This window comes from Rhizopus delemar, genomic scaffold (genome assembly GCF_000149305.1).
Source record: "Rhizopus delemar RA 99-880 supercont3.1 genomic scaffold, whole genome shotgun sequence".
In the NCBI taxonomy this organism is placed as follows: domain Eukaryota; kingdom Fungi; phylum Mucoromycota; class Mucoromycetes; order Mucorales; family Rhizopodaceae; genus Rhizopus; species Rhizopus delemar.
In genome coordinates, this window is record NW_027137827.1 from 3874266 (window position 1) to 3888793 (window position 14528).

At 34.4% G+C, this 14528-nt stretch overlaps 7 protein-coding genes across 7 annotated transcripts; 5 read left to right on the top strand and 2 right to left on the bottom strand.

Moving 5' to 3' along the window:
* Positions 1-857: 857 nt before the first annotated feature.
* On the top strand, positions 858-2394 carry RO3G_01488 (uncharacterized protein; the record flags this gene model as incomplete). Its single annotated transcript, XM_067656079.1, has 7 exons — positions 858-1170; positions 1230-1310; positions 1370-1431; positions 1486-1956; positions 2014-2048; positions 2098-2150; positions 2207-2394. The coding sequence occupies 7 exons, from the start codon at positions 858-860 to the stop codon at positions 2392-2394; spliced, it is 1203 nt and encodes a 400-aa protein (XP_067512180.1).
* Positions 2395-3965: 1571 nt separating this feature from the next.
* Positions 3966-4202, top strand: RO3G_01489 (uncharacterized protein; the record flags this gene model as incomplete). The annotated part of the gene is made up of 2 exons (XM_067656080.1): positions 3966-4098; positions 4159-4202. The coding sequence occupies 2 exons, from the start codon at positions 3966-3968 to the stop codon at positions 4200-4202; spliced, it is 177 nt and encodes a 58-aa protein (XP_067512181.1).
* A 1951-nt stretch (positions 4203-6153) lies between these two features.
* On the top strand, positions 6154-6360 carry RO3G_01490 (uncharacterized protein; the record flags this gene model as incomplete). Its single annotated transcript, XM_067656081.1, has 2 exons — positions 6154-6192; positions 6229-6360. The coding sequence occupies 2 exons, from the start codon at positions 6154-6156 to the stop codon at positions 6358-6360; spliced, it is 171 nt and encodes a 56-aa protein (XP_067512182.1).
* Positions 6361-7242: 882 nt separating this feature from the next.
* On the bottom strand, positions 7243-7698 carry RO3G_01491 (uncharacterized protein; the record flags this gene model as incomplete). The annotated part of the gene is made up of 2 exons (XM_067656082.1): positions 7243-7634; positions 7692-7698. The coding sequence occupies 2 exons, from the start codon at positions 7696-7698 to the stop codon at positions 7243-7245; spliced, it is 399 nt and encodes a 132-aa protein (XP_067512183.1).
* Positions 7699-9157: 1459 nt separating this feature from the next.
* On the bottom strand, positions 9158-9753 carry RO3G_01492 (uncharacterized protein; the record flags this gene model as incomplete). Its single annotated transcript, XM_067656083.1, has 4 exons — positions 9158-9260; positions 9324-9382; positions 9452-9593; positions 9644-9753. 4 exons carry the CDS (start codon positions 9751-9753, stop codon positions 9158-9160), a joined length of 414 nt encoding a protein of 137 aa, XP_067512184.1.
* A 738-nt stretch (positions 9754-10491) lies between these two features.
* Positions 10492-11304, top strand: RO3G_01493 (uncharacterized protein; the record flags this gene model as incomplete). Its single annotated transcript, XM_067656084.1, has 3 exons — positions 10492-10965; positions 11020-11094; positions 11149-11304. 3 exons carry the CDS (start codon positions 10492-10494, stop codon positions 11302-11304), a joined length of 705 nt encoding a protein of 234 aa, XP_067512185.1.
* Positions 11305-11586: 282 nt separating this feature from the next.
* Positions 11587-14309, top strand: RO3G_01494 (uncharacterized protein; the record flags this gene model as incomplete). Its single annotated transcript, XM_067656085.1, has 8 exons — positions 11587-11606; positions 11661-11896; positions 11954-12070; positions 12138-12223; positions 12280-12340; positions 12392-12828; positions 12874-14117; positions 14171-14309. 8 exons carry the CDS (start codon positions 11587-11589, stop codon positions 14307-14309), a joined length of 2340 nt encoding a protein of 779 aa, XP_067512186.1.
* Positions 14310-14528: the final 219 nt, after the last annotated feature.

Here is a 14528-nt window from a genome sequence, read left to right on the forward strand (position 1 = left end):
AAATTCGAGTGAATACTAGAAAAGTGAGCAGCAAGATTTCGATATATACTCCTAAACCATACAAGCTTCCAAAACATCCAGAAACCATTGAAAGATGAGACAAAAGCTTGCCTGGTTGAATGCTGAATCAGATTTCTCTATTGATATCCCCTGACAAGTCAGCCTTAAATAAAAAGAAACAAGTTTCTGTCGAGAGATATAGGAAAGGCTTGTTGGGAAAACAAATTGAAAGACATGTTTGACCAAAGGACAATTCAAAAGGTGGTGAACTATTCAATTGTTGTTCAAACGACGCAAGTCTACGATTCATTTTTGAAAGCTGTACAAAATAATGGATTTTTTTATGGATTTAGATAACATTTTTACAAAAGAAAAATATATTCTTTCACAAGTCAACACAATATTTATCCATTATAAACTAAATCTCTGAGTAGTTCATGACTTCATCCCAAAAAAGGGAAGCAAATGGCGTATTTAGAGTATTAAGTGTACAGAGTTTCTCAAATAGATTGTGCCATTTTGTGCTCCATTTATTAAAATAGATATTTCTGATTTACTTATGAAGACGACAAAGTCAACCCAGTAACAAAAAAGCCTTCCAGTAAGTCTTTTGAAAATTCAGTGAAACTTAATTTTTTATCAAGTTGTTAAAAAATTGTGATCGTTGCAATATAGGATTATTTAAAGAGATTCCTTTTTCAACCGAAACGGAGGCAACAAGGTTTAGAACAAGTATGCCTTCTAATGGATAACAAAAATAAAATGTGATTTTTCAACACGCCGAGTTATTTTGGTGTGTGGATTTTAAAATTCTAGTAATTTTTTTTTTTTGACAGGTGGCTTCCATTATTTTTAATATGTCAAACAGTTTTGAAGAAAAAGGAGAGGCTTTCTGTAACTGGCTTACTTCAAATGGGGCCACAATAAGCAGCAGCATTACCCTCAAGGATTATCGCTCGGAAGGAGCTGGACGAGGTGTCACGGCCAATAAGGACATTAAGGAAGGCGATCTTTTATTTTCTTTACCTCGATCCATCCTACTCTCTCAATTGACAAGCTCACTCAAGGACCAAGTAAGTGAATTGTCTGAGCTGAGTGGTTGGAGTCCCTTGATTCTTTGCATGATGTATGAAATTGAAAAGCCTGATTCTTTCTGGAAACCTTATTTTGGTAAGCATCTTAAAAAAAAGAAAAAATAAAAAAAGGGAAATTCAACATGCAATGGATAGATGTCCTTCCTCGTGAATTCACCACACCCATGTTTTGGAATCAAGAAGACTTGAAGGAATTAGAAGGAACAGATATTATTTGTAAAAGAAAGAGTTTATTCACAAAGTGTGTATGCAATTAACATTTTTATTTTTTTTAGCCAAGATTGGAAAAAAAGAATCAGAAGAACTCTTTCATAATGAACTTGAACCTATTATTAAAGTAATGCACTAAACATACAAGAAGAAAAAAAGCGAGCTGATATTCTTTTAATAGAAATATCCAAATTTATTTGATGAACAAAAACACACTATAGAATTATTCCATATCTGTGGATCACTTATTATGGCATACAGTTTCAATGATGAGTTACAAAAGGCACCCAAGGAAAATAACAAGGAAGAGGAAAAAGAAGAGGAGGAGGAGGAGGAGGAGGAGGAAGAAGAAGAGGAAGAGGAGGAAGGATTGATTTCTATGGTTCCTATGGCAGATATGTTGAATCATAAAACCGGATTTAACAATGCACGTCTATTTCATGAACCTGACAGCTTACAGATGAGAGCCATCAAGGACATTAAAGAAGGAGAACAGATTTACAATACATATGGTGATTTGTGTAATGCGGATCTTTTGAGAAAATATGGATTTGTAGATGAAAAGAATGATTTCGATCTTGTTGAACTAGACGGTCCTTTATTAGTTGAAGTATGTTGTGAAGATCAAGATGAAGCGCTCAAAGAGAGAAAAGTAAGTAAAACGAATTGTACATTTTACATGTATTTATTGAATTAACTTTATCATTAGATTGATTTCTTAATGGAAGAAGGTGTATTGGATGAGTAAGTAGAAACAAGCAAATAATGATTACCATATACTTACTTTTATTAGATGTTTTGTTATCGATAAAGAACATGAAATCCCACCTGAGCTTATTGTTTCAGGTATAATTTGACCAAAAATAGACATTTTTAAACTAATATTATCTTTTTTTTTAAAGTGCACGTCTTGTGTACAACAGCGGATGATTTTCAAAAAATGGAAGAAAAGCAAAAACTACCAAAACCAAAACTGACAAAGGAAATTAAAGAAAAGCTTCAAATCATATTAACAAAAAGACTTGAAAGATATCCAAAAGTAATTGTGAACGGTGTACTGCCAAGTGTAACTAAAACAAACATTATTTAGGAAGAAAAGAGTATAAAAGAATTAAAGGGAAATAAACGCAATGCAAACATAGTTTGTATTGGAGAGAAGAGCATTTTAAAGGACACACTGAAGCAACTCGAATCTACACCTATCACTGTTGAAAAAAGAAAGGCAGAACAGATGAGCAACAAAAATAACAAAAAACATAAATAAAGATAAGTTTCTAAATTTGGTTTAAATACCTCTACAGTGTCTTGCGGTTGAAAATAAAAACATTTTACTGATCATTGAACCATAAATTTTATTAGACTTCAATGTTTTTTTATTTTTACTTTCTAATTTTTGTATTTTCAAACGCGAAACACTGTATTTGTTAATCGGTAACGATGAAGGATGAGGAGACAGAACGAATCAAAAGAACAGAGGGAACAACGATGCAATCAAGTTAATAAATCTTAATCATCAAAGGACTTTTCAAAACCTCATTTAATCTAGGACTTGTAATAATGAACACATCGATGTGTATGATGTTTCAATTTAAAGATTAGAGATATCGATTGATGGATGCACAAAGTGGAACGCTATACTTCCCCTCATCTTTTAAAATTATCCATCGTCAAGCTATTAACTTTATATAAATAGAGTAATACATAATTTGATTGGGGGCCATCCTTTGTTTGCATATTATGAATGAATTTTCTAAGATACTAGTCTTTTAAATTCTTCATGATTCTTCTCTAGTTGCATGAAGGCTTTTCTTTGGTGATTGTCATTAAAATGAATGCCTAGTGTATTTCTACTCTTTTTTCAGAAATATGAATAAACTAACCGCAAGCCATTTGCTAGAATGTGAGAAAAAAACAAAAAGCATATTGTAATAAACCTATTTATAATTATAAAAAAAGGAAAAGTAAAATGATTACGTTATTCTTTAAAAGCATTATGAATCATTTACCACCTAAATAAAATACATTAATTAAAAAACAAGTCCAACCAGCTATAAATGATTAAATAAAGCTTTATATAAACACAACATCCTCTTACAATTGTATTCATACAGTAATAAAGTCAAATTTGTAAAGTTCTGCAGATGTAATCAATATAAATTTGCTGTAGTGAATGCCGAGAGATTTTTTGTGTAATGTTATTAATAGATTACTTTGAGTTTTAATATTAAAAACTCATCAAAAATAAATTATCCATTTTTAGTTTATTTTACCTGCAAGGGTAATAATATGTATTAAAAAGGAGAAACTACTTTTCTTTTCTCTTCTTTTTATTTTTATTTTTCTTTAATGATTAGCGTACTTCCAACACAAGATATTAATCATCTAATCGCTTACACAGCGTCTAATGTAAAAGCACTATTGGATTGCTCAAGTGAAAGATTACGTTATCAACAACGTTTATTACCAACGTTACATGTCTTTATCAAACACACATTTTATTATTGCAAACTGACACCTACTGTCCTTGTTGTGGCTCTTATTTATCTTAATCGACTAAAGAATAATTTACCAAGTAAATCAAAAGGAGGTAACCTTAATCATACAATAAAAAAAAAGTGATTTTTTATTCATTCATTGGCAGAGTTTGACACACCTTATAAAATGTTTATTGCAGCAATTGTATTGGCTTCAAAATTTATAGAAGACTCAAACAAAATGACACATGCGATTCACAAATTTATATCTCCGCTCTATAACTCAAGAGAGATGAATGAGATGGAGAGAAGCTTTTTAGGTAAATATAAGCACCCTTTTTTATTTTATTTTAATTTTGACTTTTCTTTACTGTCATTAGCTGTTGTTAAGGTACCGAAAAACGCAAATCACTTTATGATGTGACTAACCCTTTATAGTATGATTTATATGTGGATCTAATTGAAGTAGATCAATTCATTAAAGACCCACATAGATTTCCTTAAATTTCCACTGTACTGTTTTCCTTTCTATTATTCCCTGTAAATACCCTATCTTTCATCGATACATTTTCTTGTAATAAAGAGTTTGATAAACTTATAAACAATCCATATCATGCACTGCCACTTTAAATTCTTTTTATTACTTTGGATTTTCCAAAGAAATTATCACTCAATTCCTTATAATGACCCTCTTTCTAAAGCTACGAATTTAATAGACACAAAAAGAATACTTGCTATTTTAAATCTTTTTACTCTGCTCTCAAACATGAATTTTATGTAGTATGAAATGATGAAAATATATTTTAGATGTATTGATTTATAAATATACAAAATATAAAGACTTTTTTGGCTAATATTATATACTTTTTATGACCTATTTAACCACTTCCTATGGAGCGTAGCAGGTTTAAAGTGACATTTTCTTAAAAACAATTGCAGCTTACTATATATAACTTGGGCTCTTTCATAACATTAGCAAATCATCAAGCATTTTTAAATATAACCCTTTTTCTAATAATATATAATATATATCATTTTCATCAAAGTATACCTCAATCTGCATCTTTATTTAACCTAGGCTTTTAACAAGGACCATACTCAATCCCAACAGTGCTGTTAACCCTCACATAGTCATTTATCGAATCAGTTTGAATATCAGGTTATGCTTTCTCTAGCACTTTATCGATTTCTGCTCCATCTCTATCATTCAGAATAGTGTTAAATCCACCAAATATGACCTTACAACTAGCATGCTTACCTTCTTTATTTTAAAATGAATAGAACATTTTAAAAGGTTGGGCTATCGGAATAGATAATGTGTTTATTGAGGATTTCACTTCTAACCATCAGATAAGATTGAGGGTCAATTTGTCATGAATATGCCTCCATGACCTGCAGTATATGCGATAAACCTCTACTCATCTAAAAATTGCATTTTAAAAAAAAGCTTGGCAGTGGCACTAAAAAAATATGATTGGGAATTTATTCAAGCTTTATAATGAGAAACTAGGAAAGCGTAGTTATACTGTATGAATAAAATGTAATGCATAGGGTTGAATTTTTTCACAAGCTTGAGGCATGCAAATCGATGTTGTTCTAAACCAGATGCTGCAGAACTATAGAGAAAAGCAATACTATATATTTAGAGGCATCTCTCTGTTGATATGAGCTTTCTCTAAAAATATATAGTGTTATTTGAAATAGCTTAAAGTTTAATTGCCTCATTGCTTAGTTTTTTGTTTCAAGCGCTTTGACAACAACCTAAACCTCTCCTCGGAGAGTGCTAAAGATTGACCGTATTATAGCAGCAGAACTGCTTCTCTAACACGCGTTTAAGGGATATAGTGGCATGAAGTGGATACAACATCAAATGTATTTTTTTTTCAAAAGTTATTCTTTTGTGTCTGACTCGATACCCCAGTAGGCCTTCCACTCCTGAGAAGCATATTTCGACAGACAAGCATTGTAGCTGGGTACCTCAAAGGGATCGTCAGGAAGCAGCTTGCTTGGGATAGAGTCCTTTGGAGCCCTATCAGAGGCCAGAAATCCAAGACCAACAACGTTGTTCTGGCTGAAATTGGCCTAGTTCATTTCAAAGCTTTGGAATTGGAAGGTTGCGATGCTTTTCTTGGGAGTTGCTCCTAGTATACTGCTGTTCTTTAGGCTCATAATGTGAATACACAAACCAATCGTGCCACCGTTCATTTGAATATTGTCTTATTTCAGGAACTAGTTTGCTGACCATCCTCTGATTGTCAACTTAAGATAGGAATTTGGTAATAGTGCTGTCTTTGCGATAGAAAACGGGTCTACTCCAAACTCTAGGCTTCGTGGGCCTGTTCGTGGTGTGAGTTTTCAAAGGTTCCTTCAGCACCATGGCTTCTGCTTTCTCCTGCTTGATGAATTTTGAACAAGTAAATGATGTCCACATTGCGAAGAAATGACCCTAGGAACCTTTCGAATGGCACAGAGTCCGCACTCCTGCAAAAGACAAGCACTTCCTCAAGTTATTAGACACGGCCCATGACGATGTGCAAATCAAAACTACCGAGTACTTGTGGTTAATAACAAGGGAATGCTGATAATAGGAAATAATTTTGTCTCTGGAATCACAATTTAGCTGCCTGCTTCATCATGTTGCATACGGGTCGTTTGCTTTGTGAGAATGGTCAGATTTCCACATGGTTCAGACGTGGTATTGATCAACAACTAAGAAGACCTAGAGAGCATGCTGATGACCTACAAGGCCAATGTCCAGCACAACGCACTCTGAAACCAATCAGTTTTCTAGAGCACTTGCCACTGTTTGTCGTCTAGATACATAGAGTGTAAGTGAGAAACATAGTAGTAGCTTTTGAGTTCTTTCTCATTTTTTTTTATTATCTTCAACTCTATGCATACATTGATCATGTAAGTACACTAAACAATTCAACCAAAGACGAATCAAAATTTCTTTTATTTTAAATCCATTTAAGTCTCTTGTCAATTTTATTCCATTTCTTCATTAACTCAGTTCACCAGTGATTAATAAAAAACAATGCAAGCTTGACACCGAGCATACACAAATTTCCTCAGTCCTTAAATGTAAATTAGTTTACGTTTTCTAATATTGTAGAGCAACTGTTAGATCTGATAAAGTTGACAGCTGCTTAAAGGTAATCTTTAACCACCTTGTAGAGTTTATGGCTATGCTGATTTACTTTAGACACCTCCATGAAGCAAATGCCAGATGACAGTCGTTTCTGTTCTTATTGTGTCATCTTTACCATGCTGCTCACGCTAATTTTTATCATATGCACCCACTCATACTTGAAAGCCATAGTAAGAGAACTACGACTTTCTGTTATTATTACTTGAATGTAAACATAAGAAGAGAACTTTATTACTAATGATTGTATGCCGATTGGCTTGCTTTTGTTTTTTGATATTTACAAATAAAGAAGGATGTACGTGTATGTGTATGATTAAAATGGATGCATGCGATCTATATATGAATGACGATGATGATGTAAAGGAACTAACAAAGCGGGTAATTTTTGTCGATTTAATAATGAATGAGAAGAAAGAGGAGGTGAAGGCAACCAACTGGAAACGGTGGAATTATCATCATTAGATCGCTTACGTGATTTGCGAATACCTTGCAATGTACGGTATCGATTGAAACAAGTAGCTCGCTTTCTGTGAGGCAATTGCTGAGATATCTGACCCCAAGTTAAACCCTTAGCAACTCCTTCACAAATGATGGTATCTTCTGCATTTGAAAAACGGCTTCTGGATTTTCCTGTGATTGATTGCTTTGTTTGAGGCGAAGATGGAGGAGAAAGAAGATGAGTGGTTGGGTTAAGCATATCTGAAACTATAAAAGTAATATTCAGTCATATTTCTATTAAAATCGTTTCTTGTTATTCCTTACTGTTCATTTTTGTTGAATTAGAAAAAAAAAGATGAAGATGATTTTTATGAATGAAAAGAAAAAAAAAAAAAAATACGGAAAAGAAGTAATTGGGCTTATATAGAATTATCCTTTTTTAACTAAAGGGTTTTTGAAGCAAATATATTTAAATGCATGTATACATTTGTCTGTATACTATTGACAATTAACCAAAAGCATCAAATTAAAATATGAAAGGAGGGAAAATTAAAAAATAAAATGCATATTTTTTTTTCGCAAGCTAAAAAGGGAAAGGGGCGTTATTAATAGCTTTGTTGTTTGTTCACTGTTTATATTATATAATACTCCTTGATCAACCCTCATTGTTTTAAGTTGAGGAATGTACATATACGTGTGTTAACAACCGTGTGTCTATTTATCCCATTTTCACATTCCTTTTGTTTTTTTTTTATGAAACTTAATTTTTTATAAACATTGTGTACAAATAAGCAATAGCATGCAGTTTATTTATATTTTGAATGTTTTTATTGAAAATCTTGTTTGTGCTTTTTCTTTTTTAATTGAATAACGCGCGTTGTCCCGCAATGTTTCTACAGTAATACATTTCTTTTGATCTTTCTTTTTTTCTTTGATCCCTTTGCTCCCCTTTTATTTCTTCGTCAGATTTGATTCCTAAATTTTTCATTTATTTATTTCTTTCTTCTGGTTTTTCCATATTGCTTCAGGAACTATATTGATTTATGAAGTTTTTTTTTCTTCTTCTCGCTTTTGAACATCTATGACTTCATCATTAATTTATTATCATTTATAACAAGATTAAAAAGTATTTTATTAGTGTCATCAGTTTGCATGGAGTGGTTCTTTATTCTTTGAGTAAAACCTCTTACCTAATAAGGTTCTATACTTTTTATCTCTGCAGAATTTTGCAAGACTTCAAGTGTGTGTGCTCGGATAGCACAGACTTCCTATCAATTTAACCAATCATTTGTCATGTATCATGTATCATGAATAATGTTTGCAGCCTATCCTTTTTTATTTCCATATTGTTCCTGCACGCTTTATTTCCTTTTTAACAACTTTTTTTAACGAACGTTTCAATTCCGCTTAAAGATTTTCTTGAATACACAATATGAAAAAAAAAAGAAAAACAAAGCAGGGCATTTTATTTTATTTTTTTTTAAAAAAAAATCATAAGTTTGAATAATATGTTTAACATTGATCATAGAATACTTTATTGTCCAATTGATTTTTCACTTCTCAATAATTCCAATGGTTTATCTTATTTGACTCGTCATTTTTTATTTTATTGATTATATTTCAAACATTTTTTTGAGCTTAGTATAACATACAATTTTCTATAAATGAAAATGATCGATTGATAAACTATGTATACGAAATCAATAACAAATATGATACTAAAGAGAAAAAGAAGGGAAAAAAAAACTAGATAATTTATTCTTTTTAGTAAGAAAATGAAGACTTCTACTTTAAACATTAGGAGTGCTATTGCTATCTGAAGGAGTAGCATTATCTGTTGAACCCCTAATTCCTTCAGAAGTAACCTTGAAGCGTGCGGAATAAGAGCTTTGACTAAATTGAAGAGTTAGTTTTCATTTTATCTTTATTTTTGAAACATTTATGTATCGCTATTACCCATCGCCATAGACAAGTTGAAAACAGTAGGTTTTACTTTCATCAAATGCACTGTTAACCTATTTACAGTGGCAAACATGTTTAGAAATAAGACTTTTTATAATAAAGAATATACGCTTATTATTTACGGGTAAAGTGAATGTACCAGAACCAAGTTCAGCTGTCTCTGTACTTGATAATTGAGTAGGCATCATATCAGAAGGATCATCTCCTTCAAGAACATTAATGGTCAATGGACCAGGAACACCATTGATCCAAGATACTCTAGCGCTTTTTTAAGGTGTAAGCCATTTGCCATTGAATTATGTAAAAGTACTTACCCATCGCCCATGATATAAGTTGTTCCGTCATGGATAGGTTCAGTGATATAAAATTCGCCTAATTGGTTACTACCATTATTAGAGGTATCAATAGGAATTGATGCTACCATGGTAAAAGCAAGGGATAGGATAAGAGAGATTTTCATTTTCTTATTGTTTCAGTAAAAAGGAAAAAGAACAATAATAAAGACAACACAGTATTTATACCAAATTAATTAAAACATGCGTTTTTAGCAAAAAGACTCGAGATTTTAAAGGAGTATGAGGATATCTCCTTACAATTTTCTTCTTTTTCTCTCCTTTCTTTAGCAGCAAGAGGCTATTTGTATCTCAACACAGACTTTCTTGTATATTTATTAATGCCAAACTTTTTCAGGCTACAATAAACCATTGGATAATGCATTTTAACTCCGCATTTTCTTCATTTTTGCACCTCCCCTTCAAATGTGGATCGCTGTATAATACAAAAGAGAATCAATCCCATAGAACGTCCTCTTTTTTGTCACAGCCCATAAAGGTAGTGTAAAAATAATAATTATACAGCAATAAAGGAAAAGAAAGGGGATGGATGGATGGATGGATTGAGGAGGATACTATAAAGGAGAAAAATTTATTCAGCCATGTAACATAAATTGAATCAGCTAAAAGTCAAACACTTCATTTCAATTCAACTCATCTATACACATTCACATTCACATTCACCCACAACAAACAGCAAACATTTTTCTTATCTCTCCATTCATTCAATCCCATTTATTTTTTTTAAAAAAAGAGCGAGAAAGAGAAAGGGGAATGCATATATGAGGAGATATTTTAGATTTTAACACTATTCAATCAATAGCTTAAAAATGTCGCACGCTCCCAGAAACAGCTTCATTGCATCCGGCGTCTCTCGTTACTCTCGTTCTGTTGCCTACAGCAAGAAGGCTCTCTACAAGCGCCAAAAGACTACTGTTGCCGCTCCTGCCAAGGAGACTGTTGCCGAAAAGACTGTTGAAGTCAAGGGTGCCAAGAACGGTGGCAAGCGTACCGTTCCTGCTCAAAAGGCTCCTCGCTTCTACCCTGCCGAAGATGTCCCTCAACCCAAGGTCAGCCGCAAGACTGCCAAGAAGACTGCTCTTCGTTCCACCATCACTCCTGGTACCGTTGTCATCCTCTTGGCTGGCCGTTACCGTGGTAAGCGTGCTGTTGTCTTGAAGCAATTAGATTCTGGTCTTTTGCTCGTCACTGGTCCCTTCAAGATCAACGGTGTTCCTTTGAGACGTGTCAACCAAGCTTACGTTATTGCCACCTCCACCAAGCTTGATCTTGCTTCCGTCAAGGTAACGTAAAGATGATAAGTATATGAACACTTTGCTTATTCTGCTTTTTTAAAGGTTGATGAAAAGTTCAACGATGCTTACTTCAAGAAGTCTGCCAAGACTGAAAAGGCCTTCCTTGAAGGTGAACAGGTAAAAACAAGCTTCAAAACTCGATAAAGATAAGTCATTAACAAATTCTTACAGAAGAAGGCTGCTTTCCCTGAATCTAAGGCTGCTGACCAAAAGGCCATTGATAAGGCTCTCCTTGAAGTTGTTGTCAAGACTCCTTTCCTCCGTCAATACTTGTCTTCCACATTTGGTTTGCGTAAGGGTCAATTCCCTCACGACTTGAAGTTCTAAGAGAGATAAATAATAAACTCTTTGTATAAATCCCTTTTGTGCTATAAAAATTATACGTGAGAAACATTTTTGTTGCTGTCATGAAACAATAAATGAATCATTTTCTCCGTTGAATAACTCTCTAAAATATTTGTCAGAGACACATAAATCCTTTTCATATTCCGTACAAAACCATAAAAAAAAAAGTGTTTCTCTTTTTTTATTTTCCTTCCCTTTTTTTCTAAATCAGAAAAAAAAAAAATAGTTTAAAACACACACACAAAATATAACAAAACTTAACCTATGGGTGATTCTTTTTTTGGGTATGTGAAAACATTTAGACAAGTGAAACAAGAAGTAATTAGCTCTTGATATAGTTTCGATACCAGCTTGCCGCCTTTGAGCGAAGAAGAATTACGTGGGCTGACTGATAAAAACAAACAAGACACCATCTCAACTTATGATCATGCTGACGTCTATGATTTCGCCACCCTTCGTGACGAATTAGGTGCTCATGAGGAAGAATTACTTGAAGAAGGTGATCAACTGGCTGATCAACTGATTGAAGACGGTGATAACAATAACGATATCACCTTTGCAGATGCTCCAGTGGGTAAAGTATTCATTGTATGTAAGAGACATTCTAGTCGTTAAAAATTATTTTTACTAGACAAAGACTTTGATTTCTCTGGTAATACTCAAAGATTTTCTGCTAATTACAAAGACCCTTCATCTTTTACTGAAGAAGAAGCCTTTTTTGCTAATCGAAGACTTAAAGATGATTCTGGTAAATTTGAAAAAGAAAATTGACATTTTGTTTAGAAATTCATTTTGTTTTTGTTATGTACAAATAGTAAACAGTGGCAGTTTTCGAAACATTTGGGCTAGTCATTCAACTTCAACTACAAGACAACCTAATGTAGGAAGAAACTTTGGAGAGGTAAAGTAATAAGTGGAAGTAAACGAAAGAGAACTTATTTATATATCATATACCAGGCTTCTCCTATTGCGTCTTCAAAGTCAATCTGGGGCAATTTTAGCAGCGGTCTTTCCACACGTAAATAGAGCCCAAAAAAATGCATGTTCATCATTTAACACAAAATATTAGCGGATAACAACGGATTTTCTCCTTTGGTCTCTGGTCACAATAATCTTTCACCCTTTTCTAATCGACAACATACACCTCAACAGCAACACCAGCAACCTTTTATTGATGGTATGTCTCCTAGTACTTCTACCGGGTATGTCCAGCAAAATCGTGTGAAGCCAATGACACTTGAAGACCTTGAAGCAGACATGCAACGTCAAGCAGCTCATCGTTATCGTCAAAACGAACCAGCTGCTAAAGTAATGAGTTTGGCTGAATTGGAAGCTACCTTGGCTTCCAACCGTCCTGCTCAAGCCGCAGGTATGCCCCCTGCTCCTCCCTTTGGTTATCCTCAACCTGATCCTATGCAAATCTTGGCGATGAAGCAGCAGCAGGAATTGAAAGAGCAGCAATTGTCGATTGCTAGAGAATTGAAGCGTAGAGAAAATTACAGAAAGGTAACAATTACAAAAAGTGTGCGTTTTATTGAGCATGTATTCTAGTCTCAATATGATGGATTGATGACGCAAAACGACAAGGACTTTGTAAATCGCATTCAACTCTCACAATTAGCCTCTGGTGATCCGTATGCTGATGATTTCTATTATCAAGTCTATACCTCACTTCGTCAACGTGCAGGTTTACCCACTGCTACTCAAGTGACGAACGAGCGTGGTACGCGAGGTCGTCGAGATGAAAGTATGATGCAGCGTATGCAGCAGCAGTTACAACGCATTGTGAATGATGCCAAGCGCCGTCCTAAGCAAACTGGTGTCTCATTGGAAGGAGCCCTTGGTAAGATCACCTCCTTGACTGTACGTAACCCACGCCAAGTCTTGCAAGTAGCCAATGCACATGCTGTTCATACTGAAGCTTTGGATGAAACAGCAGATGCTGCTACTATGGATAGCCGTCAAGTTTTGAAATTGACCGAGGACATGTACACCATCGTTCTTGAGATTGAACAAATGCGTCGTCAAGGCCCCCCTCAAGTATCCGAAGAAGAAGAAGAGGTCGAGAACTACCACCAAAAATTTGCAGAAAAAGTCGAAAAGCTCTGGAAATCCTTGCGTTTGGCCGAGACATTTTTGATTTCTCTCTTGTCTACCGCCAAGGGTAAAAAATTGATTCCTCGTATCGTGCGTCAATTGAGCAATGATCAAAACCTGAAGGTCTTGAGAACCCTTGTGACTCACTTTACTAAACTTCAAGTCTGTCGATGTGTCATCTATCCTGGTACGGCGGTCGCCCATGTAGAAGAGGCACAAAAGCAAATGTTTGTGACATTTGATGAAATGGAATTGTTTATGAACGCAACCGCACCTCCTCTTTTGGCCATGATTGCAGAGGCTCCTATTAGTGTCATCAACGGTTTGCTCCAACTCTTGTTAGAGAAGAATGATATCATTCGTGTTGCCCAGACAAAGCCCGGATTGGCTTTCCTTACTATGCTCTTGTCACGTGCAGAGATTTTGAAACAAGGCGGAGGCGCCTTGCAAGGACTTGCTCAACCTACAGCAGAGGAGATGGCACACTGGCAAGAGCTTTATACTGTTCTTTTCAATATGCTCAAGGGACGTTATCTGGGTGTGTTTCCTTCATTATATTACTTGGTACCAATTAACCCTAGTACATCCATGTTGCAAATCTCGCTGGCTGTTGATGATATGTACGTCTGGCAATTTTTGGCTGCTATGGCTGTTGGTGCCTCAATGGAACAACAACATATTCTTGTCACAGAAGTCAGGTAAATGATCCAACACTTCTCTTTTTCATTTCTTATTAACGGGTTTTTTATAGGGATCGTGTGATGGAAAACATTGTACTTGCAAAGAGTAATAGACTTCCTCTTGATCAAGCCAATCACCGCATTGCAAACGTCAACTTATTTTTGCATGCTTTGGGTTTGGATGCCTCACAAGTTTCCGTCCCTATGTAAATGTCTTTTTTTTCAGGGACGGCTTCACTTTAGAAAGAAAAAAGAGAAAATAAAAAGGCGGTTCCCTCTTTACCACCACTACATCAATGAATCTTACAAAAACTCAACAAACTTTGTAAAAGCTATTTTGAACAAAATAATAATAAATATATAAAAAAAAGTGATACACACTACAACTTCGTACAAAAAACGTTTCTTTTTATATAGGTGACAAAGAAA